A 23,566-nucleotide genomic window follows, 5' to 3' on the forward strand; every position below is an offset into this window, starting at 1 on the left:
GTCTACACTGGGGGTTCAGTGGACCTAAGTTCTCGGTGAGGTACAACTTTGCCATACAGTACTGTTTATTTCTATTTGATTTGGATTTTAGAATATGAAGTGGCATCTGAATAGCTAGAATTTAGTAGTTTCTAGCGTAGGAAAGAAAATCCACACGAGATCCTGCAAGCCAGATGATGCCCAATGTATCTAATTGCTAAACAAAGCAAAAGGCAGCAGCTTTGAACTATTAAAATACAGAATGTTTAAGTTACAAAATCCTACACACATTCAAACTGGGCAATAAGAGAGTCCTGTGATTAGCTCTCCTCTCAGAGCCAGAGTCTGCAAGAGTAAGAAATGCTTCAGGAAGTCCCACCAGGCAGGGCTGAGCTCAAGGCCAATACCAGTTCTGAAGGCTGTCACTCCTTTCCAAGGGGTAGACCTTAGTAACACAGTCACCCAGTTGGTAACGGAGCTGGAACTCAAACCCAGCCCACATTGAGCTTGAGGCAGGGGGATATTCTGACAAGTATTGTCCCCAAGGGAGTCAGAACCCTGAATCAACAGAAAGAAGGGAAGGTCACTGACCCTACTTTGGGTTTCTCACTTCACGGCAAGAGACATCGCATATACCTAGTACAGGACAACACAGGTACACGCAAAGCTTTAGTGCAGCTACACAAGGCTTGACCCGGTATGCTGACACAAACCCCACAGGGCCGGCAGGAGCTGGTAGAGCCGCTTAGCTTCCTCAGCGCTGTGGCGAAAGACAGGCTGCCTTGCCCCAAAGAGCATCTGGAAAGAAGATGTATGAGAGCGACCACATCAGGCAGTAAAACGCAGACAGAGACAATGGGGAGAAAAACAGCATGATGACACCTGGAAGAAGAAAAAGTGCAGACACTCAATTTCTAGAAAGCTGTCTTCTATGCTTTCTACCCCCTGCCCTCCCCTCCCCACCCTCCCATTCTTTATTTTTCACACAGTGCTTAAGAAAGAAACAAAGAGACAGGAGCCCTGTCTTCCAGTTCAGTTTAATAGAGATAGGTAAGTAACTAGAGAAGTATAGCCCAGTGCAGTCTCAGGTTCCATTGTGTCAAATTCACATCAGAAGTTCCAGCCAAGAATAAATCTGAATTGCCTTTGTTAGGGAAAACAAAACAAAACAAGACAAAAACTGAAAAACTCTTGTCAGGAAAAAAAAAAATCTTCCTCATTGTTTTAAATTTAACATGTGATAATGACCAATGCAATATGGTATGTATGCAGAAAAGAGTTTACATGCAGGCCTGAGACTGCTATCTTCAGAAAGGCCTTCTTGCAAGGCTGGCCCTTGGCTGATAGCTGGAAACTTGAATAGTAAACAGTTCCCTAGACCAACATAAAACTTTCCCCAACTGATAAGAGTGTCTCGCTGTTCCTGGACTGTCCGTATAAGCACAGTGGTAATACCTGCTTTCCTTCTGGGAGTCTGGAATTTTGGTATGTGGTAGGCACAGGGTGCTGACGTGACCATCCCCCAGTAAAAACTTGGGCACTGAGTCTCTGATCAGTTTCCCTGGTAGACAACACTTCATTGTATTATCCACAATTCAGTGCTGAGGAATTAAGTGCATCTCGTGTGACTCTACTGGGAGAGGACTCTCTGAAGCTTGCACCTGGTTTCCCCTGAACTTTGTCCCATGCACCTTTTCCCTTTGCTGATTTTGCTTTGTATCCTTTTGCTGAAATCTATCTTAGCCACGAGTACAACAAGCTGAGTCCTGTGAGTCTTCTCAGAGGTGGTCTTGGAGACTCCCAACACAATTTGCATCTCAGATTCGCCACCAAAAGACAGAAGAGCACTCACATTTGTGGAATATCTATTTTGCACTAGACATTCTGCTAGATATGTACATTTTTTTTCATTTATACTTCACAATAATCCCGTGGTTTAGAACTAAGTCTGTTTTTCATAAGAAGAAACAGAAGTAACCCATGCAAGGTCCTGATTCAAACCCACTTCTGCTTGACTCTTAAAAACTAGACACACTGCCTCGGGGAGCTCAAAAAGAGGACAAAGAGAGTATGAGCCAATGGTATTTCCATGGGAATGATCACCACGTGTCCTGTAAGAGAAATCAGAACATATGATCTGATAGAAGACCGCTTCTAGGAGTAAGAAGCAGTTAAGGATATGCATGGGCATTTTGGAATAGTGCATTTCAAGCATAGTCATTGATCTGTTGAGGCAAAAAGACAATAGTGAAAACCAGAGTTGTCTTGGAAAGTATGTGGCCAGCGTGTTGGCTCCTGCCTGTAATCTCAGCACTTTGGGAGGCCAAGGCAGGAGGATTCCTTGAGTCCAGGTATTTGAGATCAGCCTGGACAAAACAGTGAGACACTGTCTCTACCATATATATATGATACTGGGGTACTCTCTGTAAAAAAAAAAAAAAAAAAAAAAAAATTGTATATCATAACATCTCAGAGTGCTGGTCACAGGCCAGTTCTCAGATGTATGAAGCTCTGTGGGGTAGAAGGGACCTCAGTCTAAGAAGGCAACTGGCTGCACTCCAAATAAAAGGAATGTCCACGGAAGCCATTTTGAAATCTACCCAGTAGGGCTCTGGTATTAACTGTTGTCAAAATCTGTAAGGTGCAGTTTCCTCCTTTACTCACACAGCAGGACAATCTGAGGAAGGCTGAGGCCAAGTATGTGGTTTATTTTGAGACGAGGGGGATCAGTAGTATCCACAGGAGTGAAGAACACTAAGAAATACTACTGTTATGAGATAGGAGAAGGGGAGGTGGAGGAGAAGAACAAGGCTAGAAATGGACACATCTGTACCAAAGGATTTATATTTATTATCTCATTTAATCTCAGTAATCCTGCAAAGTAGGGATTAGTGGCTTCGTTTTACAGATGAAGAAAATTGAGCTCAAAACAGTGAGGTATTAGCCCAAGTTCATACAACTAATATGTGCTAGAGTTAGAGCTTGGGCTCAGGTCTTCCTGAGAAGCTTCCAAACCCAGAAGCTTCTCACCACCGTTCTGCCTCTGCCACCTAAGGCGCAGGAGGAGCCAGCTCCTGGAACTTGGATAGGGCTGTTGGTGCTAATGTTACAAAAGGTAGAAACCTTAAGAGAAAGATCAGGATGAAACCGAAGACCCTATAAACTATAGTGGACTCACACGGGAATAATGGAAGAAACTCTGTATCCCCATAGATGTTTGTCTTGTTTACAGGAGCACATTTTAAGAGAAGAAAAGCTGATATTCCTTGAAGGAAGCTCTAAATCAGGGGAAGCTCTAGGGAGACTTCTGCAAGGCACCAGTGTGACCAGGAACTCAGGGCCTGGAACCCAGTGCTCAGTTACTTCAACCCCAACCCTAAGAGTCATCCATGTCTCCTCCTCCCTCCTCAATGTCAATTCTATTTCCAACATTTATCTCAAATCCATTCACTTCTCTTTATCTCCACTGCCACCATCACCTCTCATCTGAACAAAAAGTTTGTTTTCTTACTTACATTCTCAGGCCTACAATCTATTCTCCACATTGCAGTCAAAGTGATCATTGAAAACTGCTGCTCCAGCCATACCAGTTCCCTGCATAAATCCCTTTAGAAGCTCCTCGTTTGCCTTTGGTCTCAAATCCCAAATCCTGCCAGGTCTGCTCACCTCATGGCCTCAGTCTTTGTCACTGGCTGTCTCAGCAAGTTTCAGCCACATTGCTCCACTAATGTGTCCAGCCCCTGTGGCCTCAAAGCCATCACAACTGTTCCTCTTCCTGAACCTCCTGAACCTCCCCATCCCCACCTGGCCACTCCTCTTGTAGGTCTCACTTAAATGACACCTGCTTAAGGATCCTTTCCTTCCCTTCAGATCATCCCAGCCTGAAGTAGGTCACCTTCTGACACTCTCTCAGAGCACCATGCACTTGCATAATACATACAGTAAAACTCTATGTTTCTAGTTATTTCTGCCATTATTTGTTTGGTATCTGTCTCCTCTGTGATCAGGCTCTAGATTCAGAGGCAGGGACTGTTTGCCTAGTTTACCAAGTTGATTTCCAGTACCTGGCACACGGGGGGTGCTTCCTAAATTTCTTTTGAACTCATTAACATTTAGCAAATAGATACTGAACACCTACCATGTGACTGACACACTTCTAGGCACTGGGGATTATATTAATAGCATGAATAAAAGAGAGTCCCCTATTGGGGGGTAGGTTTAGTATTTATAGACAATAAGAAAACTAGTAAATATGTCAGATGATCATCAGTTCTATGGGGAAAAATAAAGCAGAACAAGGGAGACAGAAAAATGCTGGGGTGAGGTACAGTGGCAATAAGCAACAGTGATAACAAATGGGCCATAGTGACATTTTCACTCACCTCCCATATAAACCAATTTTTTCCAGTTCTCAGACTCCAGGATTTTGTCATATGGATAGTAGCTCTGGTCCATCATGAAGAGAATCATGAGTGAGGCCATGCAGCAGAGGATGAACCTGTTGCCTTTGGTCAGAAGGGAGGTGGAAGCCAGGATGCAGGAAGCATAGGGGCAGGGTAGACCCTTGTATGTGGAGGGGACTCCTGCCAGGAAGAACGCTGGAGATTAGCTGCTTCCCTCTGCTCTAAAGATACCAAAATGAAGCAGGCCCCTCTCTCTTTGGGTATTCCCCTACCCAGGATACAATATTCCCTTAAACCCAAAGGCAGTGGCAGGCTGAAAATCATTTATTCACAAAGACGATGCATGGGTTTTACATTGGGTTTCCAAGGGAAAGCAGACAGCCAGCTAGGACCAGGGTGTGCCCTGGCTCCTAGGAAGTCTCTGCTTTGAGACCTGCTAGTCTAAGTCCTGTGCTGTATCTGCTCTCCCTCACTTTGTGACCTTAGGCAAGACAATTTCTCTCACTGGAGCGTGGTTTCTCCATCTGTTTTGAGGAACTAGAATACAACCTCCAGTTCTAGTCCAAGAATCAGTGTGCTCCATCCCAATGTCACAGGTCATGCATTGAGAAAGAGGTACAGCTGCTCCAAGAAACAAAAGCCCTTGCCTCCCAGCGCAGGGCTCTGCCAGTGCAGCCTGCAGCCTTCAATGAGCATGAAGCATGGGGCATGCAAGGAGGAAGGAAGAGGAGCTCCGAAAAAGGAGTCAGTAACTGCACCCCAGGCTTCTGGCATCCGACAGCTCCCCGTTCTGTGCTCCCCTGCCCTCTGTTCTAAGGCAACCTTGGTTCCACTCACCAGGTGAATAAAGGTACAAGTGGAAAGAAGCAGCTGACACATAGATGATGGCCAGGATCCCACTCAGAAGTCCATCCACGCCTAGGAGCAGAGCGGAGGCCAGGCCGAAGGTGGTGAAGACGGCAAAGTCATTCAGCTCAGCTCCTGCCCCAGAGGGCCCAAAGTTAGAAGAACTTATACTCCCACGTCTTGCACCTTAGCCCCCCTCTAGTAGGGGAGCTGGGGTAGTGACAAGAGGGGTCCTGAGGTCCCAGAAAGCAACAGCTGCTCCCCTGGGGCAGTCTGTAGATCAAAGACTAGGATCTCCTCCTGGCTCTGCCTTGAGCTGGCCAGTGGCCCTGGGCAAGTATTTCCCTCTCAGATCTTAGTTTTCCCATCCCTTAACATGCAAGGGTTGGACTACAATCAGATACAACCTGATAGGCTGTGGGACTTTTTTCAAGCTAAATCTTACATGGAAGCATTTTACTGTATTTTAAACCAGCTGCTCTGCTGGTTTAATTTTCATCTCCTCTCTGCCAACCTCCTCTCACCCCGCCCCTACCCACTTCCACTCCAGTACCTGGATGGGTCCAGAACAGGGAAGCAGGGCAGATGAGAAAACTGAAAGCCAGGACAGGACTGCCCAAAGGTCAATAAGTGAGCCAGCAGAGGAGGCGGAGCTGGACCGCGGGGCTCTCGAACTCCTGCTCCAGGGCTGCTGCTGCTGCTCTCGGGGAGGGGGGCAGTGTGAACAGGGGTGGATGCCTGATGAAGGCCTGCGGGATGTTAGAGGATGGACGAAGGGGTGACCCCAGATGGATGCTACTGGGGACAAGGATTAGGGGCCTGGGGCCTGAACTCACCCCATTTGGAGCAGATGATGTGGCTGGTCATTGCCCTGACTGCCATGTCCAACAGGAAGCTGACCAGGAGCATCCAGGAGGCATAGTGGCGTTTCCTAAAGTGCAGGCCAGCAAGCCCAAATGGGGAAGCACTTTTGCAGTCTCCACTGGAGACTCTCCCCCACCCCCCATTAGTATATTAGTATACACTAATATACTTCCTACATATCTCCCACACTTGCACACATACACACATCCCTTCATGTCCCCCACAGTCACATCCTTTCTGATATATGCTGCTTTTCACACCACACATGCACACACACACGCCTACATCCCTCACAAACTCAATCTACAGTCTTAAAGGGGTGCCCCAAACCCCCTAGAACATCACTAAGATCCCTTCCAACTCTAACTTCCAGGCATTTTTGATGGCACAGGGGACCTAGGTTCTAGCCCAGCCTCTGCCACCATCTCTCTATGAATTATTAGCTAAATCACTACCCCATCTCTAGGCTTGTTCCCCCATCTGTAAAATGAGGAGTGTGTGCTAAATGATTTGTTTAATAGATACAAACCTATTCAGATGAACTGTTTCTCCTTGTGTGAGTTTTGGTAACTTATGTCTTTTTTTTTTTTTTTTTTTTGAGACAGAGTCTCGCTCTGTTGCCCAGGCTGGAGTGCAGTGGTGTGATCTCGGCTCACTGCAAGCTCTGCATCCAGGGTTTACGCCATTCTCCTGCCTCAGCCTCCCAAGTAGCTGGGACTACAGGTGCCCGCCACCACACCCGGCTAATTTTTTGTATTTTTAGTAGAGACGGGGTTTCACCGTGTTAGCCAGGATGGTCTTGATCTCCTGACCTCGTGATCCACCCACCTCGGTCTCCTAAAGTGCTGCGATTACAGGCGTGAGCCACCACGCCCAGCAACTTATGTCTTTTAAGGGATTGATTATTTTCAGCTACGATATCAAATTTGTGGGCAGAGGCTTGTTCATAGCATTCCTTTATTATACTTTTAACGTCTGTGGAATCAGTAGTAATGACCCTTGTTTTATTTCTGATATTGGTAATTTCTGTCTTTTCATTTTTTAAACTTGGTTAGCTTAGCTAGATGTTTATCAATTTTATTGATCTCAAAGAACCAGCTTTTGGTTTCATTGATTTTTCTCTATTAATTTCTTGTTTTCAATTTCTTTGATTGCCACTCTAATTTTTATTTTTTGAGATGGAGTCCCTCTGCTGTCCAGGCTGGAATGCAGTGGTGCGATCTCCGCTCACTGCAACCTCTGCCTCCCAGGTTTGAGCGATTCTCCTGCCAGCCTCTCAAGTAGCTGGGATTACAGGTATGTACCACCACACCCAGCTAATTTTTGTATTTTTAGTAGAGATGGTGTTTCACCATGTTGGTCAGGCTGGTCTTGAACTCCTGACCTCAAGTGATCCACCTGCTTCAGCTTCCCAAAGTGCTGGAACTACAGGCATGAGCCACTGCACCCGGCCTAATTTTTACTTTTTACTTGTTATGCTTACTTTGGATTTAGTTTGCTTTTCTTTTTCTAGTTTCCTAAGGTTAAAGCTTAAATTATGGATTTTAAATCTTTCTTTTTTTGAATATATGCATTCAATGAAATAAATTTCCCTCAAAGCAAAGCACTGCTTTCCCTGCATCCTATAAGTTTTGATAAATCGTCTTGTCATTTTTTTAGTTCAAAACATTTTTAATGTTTCGTGAGACTTCTTCTTTTATCCATGTGTCATTTAGAAGTGTGTTGTTTAATCTCCATATATTCAGGATTTTTCAGCTATCTTTCTGTTATTGACTTCTTTTTTTTTTTTTTTTTTTTTTTTGGAGACGGAGTCTTGCTATGTCACTCAGGCTGGAGTACAGTGGCCGGATCTCAGCTCACTGCAAGCTCCGCCTCCCGGGTTTACGCCATTCTCCTGCCTCAGCCTCTGGAGTAGCTGGTTGGGACTACAGGTGCCCGCCACCTCGCCCGGCTAGTTTTTTGTATTTTTTAGTAGAGACAGGGTTTCACCATGTTAGCCAGGATGGTCTCGATCTCCTGACCTCATGATCCGCCCATCTCGGCCTCCCAAAGTGCTGGGATTACAGGCTTGAGCCACCGCGCCCGGCCTCTGTTATTGACTTCTAGTTCATTTCCATGTGGTCTGAGAGTATGCTTCTTTTAAATTTGTTAAGGTATGTTTTATGGCCCAGAATGTGATCTGTCCAAGTGAGCTGGAGAAGAATGTGTACTCTGCATGGTTGGATGAAGTACTCTATAGATGTCCATTTTATCCAGGGGATGATCAATGGTGTTGCTGACTTCAAGTATGTCTTTGCTGATTTTCTGCCTGCTGGATCTGTCAGTTTCTGATAGAGGGGTGTGGAAATCTCCAACCTTGATAGTGGACTCATCAATATGTCCTTGCAGTTCTATTAGTTTTTGTCTCATGTATTTTGATGCTTTAAATTATTTCCATGAGCTCTTTCAGACCCCATATTCTTAATTCTGTGCTTCCATCCAGCACCTGTCCCCAGGTCCCTCTAAAAGCTGCCAGCACAGCTCCAAGCAAACCTGCCCTGAGAGGCCCATTCTCAAGTCTGCACCGATTGCAATGCTTAGGCAGCCTAGAAGAAGCAACGGGCCTGACCTAGACCTCAGCTGTCTCCAAACAACCACAGCATTTCCTTTGTTTAGACCCAGTCCTATGTATCTAAAGGGGACTGAAGCTAAATAAAAATACTCAGGACACCATTATGGCAAAAAAACAACACTCCCAGATAATTAGGCTGAACTAAGAAGATAGAAGTTTTCTGGGCTGGGCACAGTGGCTCACGTTTGTAATCCCAGCACTCTGGGAGGCCTAGGCAGGTGGATCACTTGAGCCCAGGTGTTTGAGATCAGCCTGGGCAATATAGTGAGACCTCATCTCTAAAAAACAAAACAAAACAAAAAAAGTTTCTTTAAAAAAGAGATTTTCTGCTGTAGGTGCGCCCTACTTTATTATATTCGAAAAACCAAGACTTTAGAGAATCACAAAAATTTCCAGCTGCAAGGGAGCTTAAACATCATCAGGTAAAGTCATCTTATTTTATGGATGAGAAACAAATCCAAAGAGAAGTCACTTGCTGATGGTTATAGACAATCGAGTAGATTAAGAAGACGTTACCTGCATCATAAAGGATTTATCTTTAAAGGACTGATATCCCAAAAACATTGAAATGGGATTCAACTTACAGACACAGAATTTGCTTACAACGTTTTGGGGGAACATATGCATGTCTCGGACCTTCCAAAACAGTGCTAATTTCAAATATTCTGCCAGGTCGTATGATCTAAGAATTAGATACTATGAACTGTGGCCTACCCAAAGATTGTATAAATCTTTACAATTTATACAGGCCACCAGAACAGAATCTCTTGACTTTCTCATAAAAACCATTCTACACTGCCACAGCTGGAATGAACTGGTACAGTTGAGTCTGGGATCTCGGCCCTTTGACTCCTAAGCCACTGCACTTTCCCTGGGTACACTGTGGATTCCTGTGCCTCAGTACCTGCTGTCTAGACTCTCCCTTTCCTTCCCTCATGCCATTGGCTCCAGCTCTTGGCTAAGAGCTTGCTGGGCCCCAGACCTACCTGCTGAAGCTGAAGATGATGGAGAAGAGCCCCAGGACCATGTTGGCCAGAGATAAGGCATTGGTAACATCCTTCCAGGAAACCTCATTTATCTGGGAATGGCTCTGGTCATGGCTCAGGAAGAAACTGGTACCCTTACCTGGGGCCCAAGAGAGAGGGGCAAAGGGTTCCCAAGGTCAAGGAGTCCCAGAAGAGGCTCCCAGGGACCTGTTCCACTAGACCTCATCCCAAAATGGCACCCTCCCTACATTCGGTTTCACTGGCTGGACTAGACTAAGGGAGACAGGAGGTAGATGAAGGAGACTCAGGAGGTGAAGACAAAGGTGCTGAGGATCCAGCGTCTTGCAAAAGCTCAATAGCAGAGTGGGTGAACCAACACAAGCATAGTTTCCACTCCCTCTCTGGCTGCACCTTTGCCCTGCAGCGCAGACATCCCTCCAGTCCATATGCCGACCATCCTGGAGCCCCATGGCCCAGAATGCAGGGGATATGGGCCCTTTTCCCATCTGAGAGGTGGGCCCTTGTCACTGACCAAGGATTGGTCTGAGAGAGAAGTAGTGCCAGGAAGTCCTGTTGTCCCACAGTCCAAGCTCACTCCTCCTGAAGCACAGGGCTGCAGCCGAGGTGCCTTAAGGTCCTGGTTCTGACAGGCCCCAATCAGAACAGCAGGCCTACTTCCCACAAGGGAAGAGACGACAGATTAAAAATGAATGCGTAGCCGGACACGGTGGCTCATGCCTGTAATCCCAGCACTTTGGGAGGCCAAGGCAGGTGGATCACCTGAGGCCAGAAATTCGAGACCAGCCTGGCCAACATGTTGAAACCCTGTCTCTACTAAATATACAAAAATTAGCTGGGTGTGGTGGTGCATGCCTGTAGTCCCAGCTACTCAGGAGGCTGAGGCAGGAGAATTGCTTGAACCTGGGAGGCAGAGGTTGCAGTGAGCCGAGATCACACCACTGCACTCCAGCCTGGGTGACCGAGTGAGACTCTGTCTCAAAAAAAAAAAAAAAAGAATGTGTACAACACTGAATAGTTCACAAAGATCGTTTCACCATGTTCTCATTCCTGTGTCTGCTTCTCAGAGCCTGACAACCTCAGGGGATGGTGCTAGAATTCTCCCCTATTTTACGAATGAGGAAACTACGATTAAAAGAAAGGAAGATATTTGCTCAAAGTCACACAGTAAGTAGAACCAAATCCCATCTGATTCTAAATCTGGTGTTTCTTCTGCTGGGGGCATAGATTTCAGTAGGAGGAGGTGTGTGGGACGTGGCAGTGAGGGAGCTCGATGGCCAGGCCTGCGAGACAGCAGCAGCCTCCCTGTGTGTGTGGGACTGTCCAGCCTAGGTCCCACAGCGCTCCCAGTCTCTCCCAGTCTCTCCCACAACAAGGAATTGGCTGGCCCTGCCCATCTTCACAGCCTGTCTTATCTCTGCTTTTACTCTAAGACCACATTTGTACACCTTACACATAATCTGCTTGTGCAACTGAGTCTCTTGGAGAAAGAGCCCCATTCCTCCTCAAAACTGAGAAGCCCCACTGGTTGGGGCAAATGTATCAGCCACAAATAGATCCTGCACTTGAGTAAAATAAACAAGCTTCAAGGTGTTCCCAGATCTGTCTTCTCATTTAATCCTCACCCATTTCAGAGGTGAGGATTAATCTCACCTCCAGCTCTGCCTCCATCCAGCCCCTCTGTTCAGCCCCAGGCCCACCTGGTCTGGACAAGAGCTGAGACAAACCATGGTCCTTTCTCATTAACCTGCCACAAAGATGCCAGCAGCTGGGAGGGCTGACTTGGAGTTTGGGACTAGAGTTTATCAGGGCAGCACTGCTGGGCTCACTGCCTCAGTGGGCCAGCCTTACTCACCAAAGGGGATCAGTAGCTACATGGCCAGAGCCATTGGGATTCCTAAGACCTTCTTATGCCAGAGCCCCTCCAAACCTAAGACAGGAAGCAATGCAAGCCAGGGAAATCTGGGAGGGGAAGGGGACAGAGGACTTGCTGCATACTCCCTCCCCGTGAACCTGCTGTAGTGGTCTCTCCTGGGTCTCTGGGCTGACCCCAGCAAGATCAAACATCCCAGTATCTGCTGCTCAGAGTCAGTTAGCAGGTGCCTAGGGTCTGTCTACCAGCTGTCAAGCATTGCTGCTGCCTCTGTGCTACTTCACAGCTGGTTAATTTTTAATTAATGGTCAATTGTCTACTATATTATCTCTTTCGTTATCTCCTCCATTCACAAACCACTTTCACATTTAGGATTTCCACTGGCCCTGTGAGCACTGTCAGGCAAGGGTTCTTATCCCTACTTTCCAGGTAAAGCAAGGAAGACTCAGAGATAGGAATAACCTAGCTCAAGGTCACACCAGAAGTGGCAGAACAAAACTTACAATTTTGCCTTAAGTGGTCTTTCCCCTGTGCTCTGCTGTCTACCAATCAATAGGACTGAGCATTGTATTGGTTATATGCTCTGCCTGAGTTGGGTGCTGGTAGAAACCTTGGTCCCTGCCATCACAGAGTTTACAACCTATCCAAGGAAATGAGTCTTTTGCATACATGTGGAGACTTATTCATAGTGGTACCTTATCTTACAGATGGGGAAACTGAGGTTTCAGGAGAGTTAAGTGACTTGTCCAGTAAATGGTGGAGCCAGGATTTGATTTGGGTCTCCTCTTTCACAATTAAATGCTGTTTGCAGCAGAATGCACAGGTCCCAGGTGTGAAAGGATGTGGAACTGAGAATAAGGGCTATAGTAGACAACAGAAATAAGGAACCATCCACCATTCATTCAGCAAATGTTTGGCCAGGGGCAAGATGTGGTGCCTGGTGCTTGGGACACAGAGAAGATTAAGACCAAGGGACACAGTTTAGCCGCAGTACCTAACCCTGCACAGAAAAGAGGCGACCAGGCTACTAAGGGAGCACTGTAAAGGGGCTCAGCCTGCCAGGAGGTGAGAAGGCTCCCAGGAGGGGTGAGGGCTGAGGCTTCGCATAGCACCAGACTGCAGGTGATCTGGTCACTCCCCAGCTTTTTGAATGCCCTCAGGATGGAGTCCAACTCCTGTGTTTGGTATGCCACCCCTGCTCAGCTCTCCCAGCTTCCTCTCAGTCCTCCCCACCCTTCTCAGAACCTCTCTTTGGTCTTGGGTTGGGTAGTGCTCCTCTTTGGGAAGCCCCTCTGACATCCCCCACCCCCGCCTCCAGCATGTTAGGTGTCCCTCATCTGTATGCTTTCGTCTTCTTGTGCTTACCATGTGACACTTGGCACTCTGTTTTGGCAGAGTTTTGGCACCACCTACCCTGGGGTTCCTATAGGGGATGCAATTTGAGTGCTGGCCGAGGTCCCTGTGCCCAGTATGAGGCCTGACAATAGAAGTTGTTCTGTGTTTGTTAAATTAACATCACAGGTCACTCTGGTGCTTCCCCGAGGCCCTCTGGTTGCACCAAATTTATTGACCCCCCATCTAACCCTGCCCAATGTGGCCTCCAAGAAGCCTTCTCAGATGAACGCCCAACAGTCCAGCCCCTTCCACATACCCAGCAACTACCCAGTTCTTATGATCTTCTACTTACTCATTTTTTAAAATGCTGTTTATTTATTGCTGATGGCTGCTCTGTGTCAGGCCTCGTGTGTGGGGGGATGGGGAGAAGAACAAGAGCTAGGCCGCACCCTCCAGCAGCTCAGTCTGGTAGAGGAGGCAGCTGTGTGTAGGGACAAGTGTAATGTTGGACAAGGGGATGTGCCAGCTGTTGTGGAGAGACTAAGTCTGGGGTGGGGCAGAGGAAGGTTCCACTCCTGTGGTGACATTTTTCAGGGTCTCTAAGGGTGAACAAAGAATTAGGAGGGGGCCGGGCGCGGTGGCTCAAGCCTGTAATCCCAGCACTTTGGGAGGCCGAGATGGGCGGATCACGAGGTCAGGAGATGGAGACCATCCTGGCTAATACGGTGAAACCCCATCTCTACTAAAAAATGCAAAAAACTAGCCGGGCGAGGTGGTGGGCGCCTGTAGTCCCAGCTACTCAGGAGGCTGAGGCAGGAGAATGGCGTAAACCCGGGAGGCGGAGCTTGCAGTGAGCTGAGATCTGGCCACTGCACTCCAGCCTGGGCGACAGAGCGAGACTCCGTCTCAAAAAAAAAAAAAAAAAAAAAAAAAAGAATTAGGAGGGGCATTCTTGGCCCAGGGAATGAGCTGCAGGTGCGGAAGCACAATGAGGAGGCGGGATCCCTGGATCCTGGAAGAGAGGGGTGACCAGAGGTGACACTGGCAGGTAGGCTGCAGGGGGTGGTCGTGCAGACGTGACCTTGAGTGGCAGCCCGTGGCGGGGACTGTGGTGTTCAGTAAGGGGGCAGAGTCTTGGTCAGACACGGGCAGGGAGGGCAGGGCGGCTCTGAGGGGACAAACTACAGAAAAGGAAACCGGCCAAGAGACGACGGGGGGGGTGGGGGGACGAGGGGGGAAGGGCGGGGAAAGGGGAGCATGGACATGAGGAGGAGAAAAGCAGGGCTGTGACAGTGGTGCTGGAGAGGAGGGGAGAGTTGAGTATGGCTCTGAGGTTTCTGACTTGAGTGGCGGGGCGGCGCCTCCGCGGAGTGAAATCATCCAGGCGGAGCTCTCCAGCAGGTGACACGCGTGGCACAGACACGGCAACGCCGCTCATGCCAGTTCTAGACCCTCTCCCCTCCCAGCCCCCGCTCCTTTCCTGGAGGCTGGAAACCGTCCCCGGCCTCTGGGGACGAGACGTGGTCCCCTGGCCCACTCTGGCTGTCCCAAGGCTCCCCAGGCCCGGCTCCAGCCGCTACGACACCGGGAAGATGGAGCCGGGCTGGTCGCCAACAGCACCCGGGGAGCGGCGCTTCTTGTCCCTTCCACGCGGCCGCGGAGGCTCACCTGGGGGGTCACCCTGGGGACAAGGCATTCCTACTTGCGATGGTGGTCCGCCCTCCTGCCCCGTTTCCTGTGCGGTGGAAGGGGCCAGCCCTGAAGAGGAGAGCCTCTCGCTCCCACCCTGGCTCTTAGCTCACAATCCCCAGAGCAGGGGAGGGGTTGCGGGCCTGTAGACAGGGAGAAGGGCGTCCGTTTCCAGGGGAGCCCAGGTCTTGTAGTAGGGGCGGCGGGGAATGGAGGAGTCCCGGGGGAGCGGACGTCTCCTCTACCTGGGTGAGGCTGGGAAGGCTTCATGGTGGAGACGGCGGCCCAGGCGCGTGGGCCTGGAGTGGGGCGGGAAGTGTGCTGGGGAGGCGAGGCTGTGTTGGGATGCTGGGCCCAGCCTCTGCGGGGCCCCTAGAGGGTAAGCTCCACGCGGGCAGGACTGCTTGTACATTTGCTTCGCTGCTGTTGCTGTGCCTATAAGAAGGGCATAGGCACATAGGAATACTATTTGGATGAATGACAAGCTAAGGAATTTGCACTCAATTCCTGAAGAAAAGTTTTTAAGTAGGAAGGTGACATGGTCAGGTTGTTTCAGGAAGACTAACCTGGCAGCCATTGTGGAGGAAGGATCTGCAATCCTGCAGGCCAGGAGGCAGATGAGCAACAGACGGGATGGGAAGGAGCCCCCTCAGGAGCCCAAGTGAGATAGACTCCCAGGGGTGAGAGCAGCGAGAGGGAGGGGATAAGAGCTTCTCAGAGGTGACTATCTTTGGCAGTTGGGCTGACAGAGTGCTACAGAAAGAAACTTTTTGGTATTGGGTAAGGATTTCAGGCACCGGTTCTCAGATAGGGCCCCATCCTCACCAGCCCACTGGAAGCGACACTAGAGCAGGGATCACTGTAAGGACCCCACAGGAAAATATAAAAGGGCAAGGGAGCTAGGAGGTCAAGTGATACTTTGCCTCTCCTTGCAGCCAGCCCGGGAAAGAGGAGTGCAAGACCGAGCATGTTCTGAGGGGAACACCAGGCAGCAAGTGCTGGGCTACATGTTGTACAGACATTCTCATCATCTCACTGGAACTTCTCAGCTACCCTGAGGTTAGTGTTAGCATTCCCGTCCTACAGAAGAGGAAATAGGGGATCAGACAGCTGATTCTACTGGAGAATACACCATTAATAATTAGTGGAGCTGAGACCTGAAAACAGCGATACCAAAGTCAGACCTAGGGTGTGTGAGAAACCAGGTGGATGCGACTAAAGGTGTGCTACACACCCCAGTCTGAGTCAGGCCAGCTTCCTTTGATCATCTATGTGTTTCTCTTCATTGCTCCCTGCCATGTGGCCCATTAAAGTGGCAAATTAGCCTGGTGCGGTGGCTCACGCCTATAATCCCAGCACTTTGGGAGGCTGGGGCGGGCTGATCACGAGATCAGGAGATCAAAACCATCCTAGCCAACATGGTGAAACCCCCTCTCTACTAAAAATACAAAAAAAAAAATTAGCCAGGCGTGGTGGTGTGTGCCTGTAGTCCCAGCTACTTGGGAGGCTGAGGCAGGAGAATTGCTTGAACTCAGGAGGTGGAGGCTGCAGTGAGCCGAGATTGCATCACTGCACTCTAGCCTGGGCAACAAAGCGAGACTCTATCTCGAAAAAAAAAAAAAAAAGAGTGGCAAATTAAAAATTGTAGCATAATGATTATACCAGCTTACCTTTAAACCAAGTTTACAATTCCAGCGCTAACACTTACCAGATGTATAAATGTGAACAAGTTACTTTTTCTAAACCTGTTTCCTAATCTGTAAAATGGGATTGTTGTCAGAATTAAATGAGATTATATGCTTGGCACAGAGTAGAAGCTCAATTATTAGCATTATTAATCTAAGGATAGGATCATATATCTGTTAGCCTGGACATCCCCAAAGTTTCCTTCAGGAGAGGGGAAGGAAGCAGGGTAGCTGAGAAAGATACCCCCTACCAGAAGTTTCTAGCTTTCCTCATTCTGGATCTCACAGGAAGTACAGAACAGGAACAGTAAGTTAGGCTACTTACACTTGCGCTAATAGGGTAGCCAGTAGCCACAAGTGGCTACTGAGCACTTGAAAGGTGGTTAGTCTGAATGAGATGTGCTGTAAGTATAAAATATATACCAAAGTTTGAATACTTAGATTAAAAAAGAATGTAAAATAATTTTTTTTAGTAATTTGTTGAAATGCTAATAGTTTGGATATGCTGGGTTAGATAAAATGTATTTATTTATTTATTGAGACAGGGTCTTACTCTGTCACTCAGGTTGGAATGCAGTGACATGATCATAGCTCAAAGCAGCCTTGACCTCCTGGGTTCAAGCAATCCTCCCACCTCAGCCTCCCAAGTAGCTGGGACCACAGGCACACGCCACCATGCCTGGCTAATGTTTGTATTTTTTGTAGAGATGAGATCTCCCTATGTTGGCCAGGCTCGTCTTGAACTCTTAGGCTCAAGCGATCCTCCTGCCTCAGAGTCCCAAACTGCTGAGATGATAGGCATGAGCCACTGCACTCTGTGATAAAATGTATTCTTAAAATTAATTTCACTTTTTACTTTCTGATGTAGCTACTGGAAAAATTTAGATCACACATGTGGCTCCCATTATACTTCTATTAACTGCATTGACTTGGATCCTTTGCAGGATATAGGTACTGAGCTACAGATATCCGTCCATTGATTTACTTGATTTATTCTTTTTTTTTTTTTTTTGAAGTGGAGTCTCACTCTGTCACCCAGGCTGGAGTGTCTGGCGCAATCTTGGCTCACTGCAACCTCCGCCTCCCGGGTTCAAGCAATTCTTGTGCCTCAGTCTCCTGAGTAGCCTGGATTACAGGTGCCTGCCACCACACTTGACTAATTTTTATATTTTTAGTAGAGATGGGGGTTTCACCATGGTGGCCAGGCTGGTCTCAAACTCCTGACCTCAAATGATCTGCCTGCCTTGGCCTCCCAAAGTGCTGGGATGACAGGCATGAGCTACCATGCCTGGCCCACTTACTTATTCATTATTAAGAGTATTTATCCTGCGCCAGGCACTATTTTAGATGCTAGAGACAGCAGGAAACAAGACAAAGACAGTCTCTGTCCTCACAGAACTTATAATCACAGAACTTATAAACAGAAGCAAAACACACATCATTTCGGGTTGTGCTAAGTGCTGTGGAAAACAAAGCAGAATCAGAACCACTTTAATGTGAGAAGGGTTGCTATTTCTGATAGGGTAATCAGGGAAGTGGTATTTCAGCAAGGACCTAAAGGATGAGCAGACACAAACCTGCAAAGATCGTGGAGGCAATGCTCCAAGCAGATGAGACAGCAAATGCAAATGAGCAGCAATGAGCTTGGTGTGTGGGAAGAACAGCAAGGTCAGCAAAGCAGGAACATGCTGAGTCCTGAGAGTGGCAGATCACATAGAATCTAGGGAAGAAATGAGAAACTCTGGGATTTTTTTTTTAACAGAGGTGTGATCTGGTTTGTAGTTTCAAAAGATGATGTTGACAATCTCTGTGGAAGCAGGGAGACAAGTTAGGAATTACTGCATTGTCCAGGCTGGACATGTTGGTGGCTTGGACTAAGGGGGAAAGGGGTGAGGAGAAGAGAAGCAGTCACATTTGGGATACATTTTGAAGGCAGAGCTGGGACTGCTGACTGGTATGGGGAGAACAAGAACAATTAAGAATGACTTGGGTTCTTGGCTGCTACAACAATGTGAGACAGGTGCTGACAGAAAGAGAGAGGCCTGGTGGTGAAACAGGTTTTGGGGATGAACTCAAGAGTTTAGATTTGGACACGTTAAATTTGTAATGACTACAAGTCAAGTGAAGATAGCAAGTAAGGCTGCTGGACAAACAAGTGTGCATGAAACTTGGGGACTGATGAGGGTTGGAGGTACGTATGCGAGTCAGCAGTGGGTGGACAGCATTTAAAGCCTGGGGAATGGATTAGACAACTTACTAGAGATAAAGAAGACAGGGCCACAAGCTTGGCCTCAGAATGTAGATGTTAGGAAGAGGAGGATCAGGACACAGAAAAGGTACAGTCAGTGAAGTAGAGAAAAGCAGGAGATGATAATAGTACAAATCAAAATGAAGAAAAAAGCTTTCAAGTACAGGCTGCTCCACTCAATCAAAAGCTGTTTAAGACTACAGAAATGAAATTTTTCCAGGCACATTGTAGTTCCCTCCTCCCAAGCTCCAGCTCCTTAAAGTTCTATATCCAGGCTTTAATGCCAGAGATATGGGCTCAATTGCTTATAAGTTGTATGACCTTAAATAAGTTACTTAACTTCTCTATACCTTGATATACATCCTCTACATACCTATCACTAAACGCTCAAGTGAACTACTCCGGTAGTATCTCACATAAACATCTTATTCTGCTTGAGGCCAGGAATTTGAGACTAGCCTGGGCAACATGGTGAGTCCTCATCTCTACAAAAAAATTTTTTAATTAGCTGGACGTATTGGTGCATACCTGTATTCCTAGCTACTTGGGAGGCTAAGGCAGGAGGATCGCTTGAGCCCAGGGGTTCAAGGCTGCAGTAAGCTATGATTAAGCCACTGCTCTCCAGCCTGAGTAACACAGTGAGACTGTCTCAAAAAAACAAAAACAAAAACAAAAACAAAAAAACCGTACTTTATCACTTTTGTGATTTAACTTCTTTATAGCTCTATACTGAAATCCTTTATGACTGTCTTAATTGGCCCAAACAGGATTAAGGTTATGATCAGACTCAAACAGGACTGTGTCTGAATCTGACCTCTACCACTTCCCATCTGTATAACCATGGGCCAGTTTCAGAATCTCTGAGATCCTCCTGCTCTGTAACATAAGAATACTATAGGCCGGGCGCGGTGGCTCAAGCCTGTAATCCCAGCACTTTGGGAGGCCGAGACGGGCGGATCACGAGGTCAGGAGATCGAGACCATCCTGGCTAATACGGTGAAACCCTGTCTCTACTACAAAATACAAAAAACTAGCCGGGCGACGAGGCGGGCGCCGGTAGTCCCAGCTACTCGGGAGGCTGAGACAGGAGAATGGCGTGAACCCGGGAGGCGGAGCTTGCAGTGAGCTGAGAGCCAGCCACTGCACTCCAGCCCGGGCGGCAGAGCAAGACTCCGTCTCAAAAAAAAAAAAAAAAAAAAAAAAAAAGAATACTATATACCTCATCGATGGTGGGTTATGTGAAGATTAAAAGAGATAATGGATACACTTAGCAGAATAAAGACTCACTAGACAGTACTTATCATCTTTGTATCTGTAACACTAATACTCTTCATGTCTGTGAACTGATAACTTGAGAAAGTAAGATACAAGCCAGCTCTCCTTTCCTCCTTCCAGAGCACTAGGGTGGAGAAAGGGAGCTACAGTCAGCTGTTACTCACACCCAGTAACTTGGGAAGGGCCAACGAGGTGGATTATCAATATCACAGAATATCACTGATTATTCTGGGAAATAATAGGGATGTCCTCCTCCTCCTGCAAATTTTGTTGAGTGGATCCCCACTATTCATTGCAGATATTCAAGCCAGAAATGCTTGAATTCAAGCATCATCTAAGAGTCTTTCTTCTCATCCCTCTGACATTTTATTAACAAGATGGCAATTGATTGTACTTTCAATGTGCCATGCTTCATCAAATGTAAGATGCTATCTGTTCTGATCCTTTTATGTAGCTCTAAGAAAGAAAAAAATCCACTTAAACTGTGACATGCCACTGACTTTTAGAAGTGTCCAGGTTTGAGATACCAAAATGTTGGGGGGGGGGAGTACACCTTGCAATTGGTGAAATACAGGTCCTCTCATTCTACCACTGCTTAGTTCAGACTCCCATCATCCCTTGCCTTGATTAGGGATGGAAGCTCCTGTCTTCCCTCTACCCAGCCTCTGCTGCCAAAATAATGTTTCTAATGGCCAATATTACCAATCTACCCAAATCCTTCCATTAGTTCTTCTCCCATAGCTCCTAGTCCATATTCTCCTGTTTAACTGGCTGCAATTCCCCACATGTCGTATCATTTCTAGTCAATGTCCCTTCCATGTTATTTTTTGTCTGGAATGTTTTTTCCTTCCCCTCTTCATCTATCTCCTAGCTTTTAGACACAAGGATTTTCTAGCCGGGACATATCTCACTCCACCCCTCCTTGTGACCAGGACTGCTTTGGTTGATATGGCTTAAATTGATGTCCCTTTCTTCATTCACAAATAAACTCCATCCAAAAATGAACCCTACCCCAACCCCCAAAAGACAAACTTCCTATGAAAGGGCAATTGGAGCCTCCAGAAAGTTCTAACTTGTATGGTGTTCAACACCAAGCAGGCATCAGCTCCTCCAAGTCTTCCCAAATTCTCCAAGCTCAATAAGGAACCCCTCCCCGGAGCTCCATAGTATTCCAAACGTACTTCTATCACACCCCTTCTTAGAGCCTCTTGGAGTTGTTAACTTGTTTCCTTCCCTACCATACTGTGAGCTCCTTGGAAATAGTGATTTCTTATTCAGCTCTATTATTCCCCAGAACCTGGAACCTAGAAGGCACTTCATACTAATGAAATTATCAGGTGAATGGATGGATGGGTAAATGAAAAGTGATTACTGTATATAATCACTGGGTCCTAGTTTCCCATTCTGAGGTGCCCCAAATCACCTCACATTGCCACTAGCCCTTCCCAAGTGTGGTAACTGGCTTAACCAGGAAAGAGCAATGCCACCCCTTGGTGGTCAGTGCAGGGAGTACATCTTACTGAACAAAAGGAAGTTTCTCTCTTTTCAATCACTGCTGTCCCGCTCTTGAGGTAAGGAAATGTCAAGAGTGAGGGAGATTTGCATTTTCAAATGATCAAGCTGATGACTGCATGCAGAATGGATTGGAGAGGGGATAGAGGAGGAAGCAGGAATGCCAGCTGGGAGGCTGTCTTGTCAGAGTTGCGAGTCAAGTGCAGATCTATGACTCTGACACCATCACAGTTAACCATCACTTTGTAATACTGCCTTTTTTACCCAGAACTTTCCTTTCTTCTTCTCAACTGAGCCCTGTGGCAGATAGATTCTAGGATCTGTTCGATGATTCAGTGATGTCTGCCTTCTGGTATACATGCCTTTGTATAACTCCCTCCCTTGAATATGGGCTGGCCTAGTGACTTGCTTCCAACCAACAGATTACAGCAAAGGTGATGAAATGTCACTTCTGTGATCATGAGACTATAACTTCCATCTGGCTAGCAGACTCTAATCTTTGCTTACTTTGCTTAAGAAAGCTGCCATGTTGTAGAGGCTCGTGTGGCAAGAAGTGAGGGCAACTTCCAGCCAACAGTCAGCTAGTGGAACCCCTGAAGCCAGCAACCCTTGAGGGTTGTCAACAAGCCCGGTGCGGTGGCTCAAGCACCAGCACTTTGGGAGGCTGAGGCAGGTGGATCATGAGGTCAAGAGATCGAGACCTCCTGGCCAACATGGTGAAACCCTGTCTCTACTAAAAATAAAAAAATTAGCTGGGCATGGTGGCGTGTGCTTGTAATGCCAGCTATTTGGCAGGAGAATCACTTGAACCAGGAGGCGGAGGTTGCGGTAAGCTGAGATTGAGCCACTGCACTCAGGCCTGGCAACACTGTGAGACTCTGTCTCAGAAAACAAAAAAAAAAAAAAAAGAAAAGAAATTCTGCTAACAATACAAGTGAGCTTGGGAGCAGATCGTTCCCCAGTCAGGCCTTCAAATGAGAACATCCCTGACCAATAACTTGATTTCAGCCTTACAGGGTTTCAGAGAAACCGTGAAGCACAGGACCCAATGAAATGATGCCTGAACTCCTAACCTATAAGCTCTGAAATAAATGGGTGTTGCTTTAAACCATTAAGTTTGTAGTAATTTGTTTATCTGATAACTAATGACGTACCTATTCAAAATGTGTCATCATCATGTAGGTGAGAACCTTCTGAAAACCTGGGAAACTTTTTGTAGTCAGACTCCACTACTGTACTACTAATGAACCTTCTGAAAACCTGGGAAACTTTCTGTAGTCAGACTCCACTACTGTACTACTAATGTCTCTTCCCTCCGACTCTGCAGCACCCCAGCAAAAGACCTCTGCAGCTGAGTCCAAAGAACATTCCCATGTGAACCGAGCGACCAAGTGTCATCTGAGTGAGTTTGTTAGATTCTAGCCCCATCCTGTGCGAGGCCTTAAGTGGACCATTTACAGCTCACAAGAAATGCAGTTTATGAGGACAGACCATGAATAATGGGGCGGGGGGAGGGTATTACCAAGCAGATCAGCATAAGGAACATCCATTCCTAGACAGAAACTTGGGCAATTGTCAGCTCAAGGACACATCTCTCCGTCCTTTTACAGCATATTGCAATAGATTATAGCCATGCTAAATAATCCATAAACTTAGCTAATTCCACCAAACAGACAGGAAAGAAGGTAGAGTCCTACAACAGCTTAGTGGGAATAAGAACTACAGTAATTTTGCCAAAGGCCCTTAAGTTCTTGAATAATTCTTGTCAAAATGAATTTCAATCTGAGTTAACTCACAGTCAACAATTTGGCTGTTTTTCTTGTTTCTCACTCGACTGCCATACTCTCTTCCACAGTATTTTTAAGTAGTCATTTAAATGAGTTTGTTCTGCTGCAGGTGGCTGAGCCTGGGAGCTCCTCCTTGGGAGACTACACAGTGGATTCTATAATGATTAGTGGCAGCATCCAACGTCTCTTCCAAGTCTAAAATTTGTGAGTTTCAAAGTTGACTCTCCCCAAACCTGGCCTTTGCTGCTGCCTAAGATTCTCATTCACTCTAGCAAGGCAGCGAGGCAAAAGGGGCAAGACAAACCTCATCAACAGCACAGCAATCCCAGAATCACACACTCTCTGGTCCAGCCAAGCCAAGTGGTTTTTTTTGGGGGGAGGGCGGGTTTTAATCACCCTCCATTACCCAACATTCTCGTTCCCAGATGAATTTTAAACTGGAGTTGCACCAACTG

The 23,566-nt window shown here is 47.0% G+C and overlaps 1 protein-coding gene and 1 long non-coding RNA gene across 2 annotated transcripts; one reads left to right on the top strand and one right to left on the bottom strand.

Moving 5' to 3' along the window:
- Nucleotides 1-450: 450 nt before the first annotated feature.
- Nucleotides 451-15,982, bottom strand: TMEM269 (transmembrane protein 269). The gene is made up of 6 exons (XM_033226831.1): nt 14,584-15,982; nt 9,690-9,828; nt 6,065-6,159; nt 5,220-5,363; nt 4,362-4,562; nt 451-861 (listed from the first exon to the last, which is right to left on the bottom strand). The coding sequence occupies exons 1-6, from the start codon at nt 14,609-14,611 to the stop codon at nt 734-736; spliced, it is 735 nt and encodes a 244-aa protein (XP_033082722.1). The 5' UTR covers nt 14,612-15,982; the 3' UTR covers nt 451-733.
- On the top strand, nt 14,766-23,401 carry LOC117092758. The gene is made up of 3 exons (XR_004440901.1): nt 14,766-14,853; nt 15,540-15,663; nt 23,221-23,401. It is a non-coding gene; the product is annotated as an uncharacterized LOC117092758 (long non-coding RNA).
- The last annotated feature ends 165 nt before the right edge of the window (nt 23,402-23,566 follow it).

Source organism: Trachypithecus francoisi, unplaced genomic scaffold (genome assembly GCF_009764315.1).
Source record: "Trachypithecus francoisi isolate TF-2019V2 unplaced genomic scaffold, Tfra_2.0 Lachesis_group12, whole genome shotgun sequence".
Classification (NCBI taxonomy): Eukaryota; Metazoa; Chordata; class Mammalia; order Primates; family Cercopithecidae; genus Trachypithecus; species Trachypithecus francoisi.

Bases quoted from the DNA above. Each gene is read 5' to 3' on its own strand.
- TMEM269 (XM_033226831.1), bottom strand. From the start codon at position 14,611: ATGCCTTGTCCCCAGGGTGACCCCCCAG. The intron at 6,160-9,689 runs GTAGGTCTGGGG...CCTGCACTTTAG, and splicing joins ATCATCTTCAGCTTCAGCAG to GAAACGCCACTATGCCTCCT. The intron at 5,364-6,064 runs GTGAGTTCAGGC...CCTCTGGGGCAG, and splicing joins CATCATCTGCTCCAAATGGG to GAGCTGAGCTGAATGACTTT.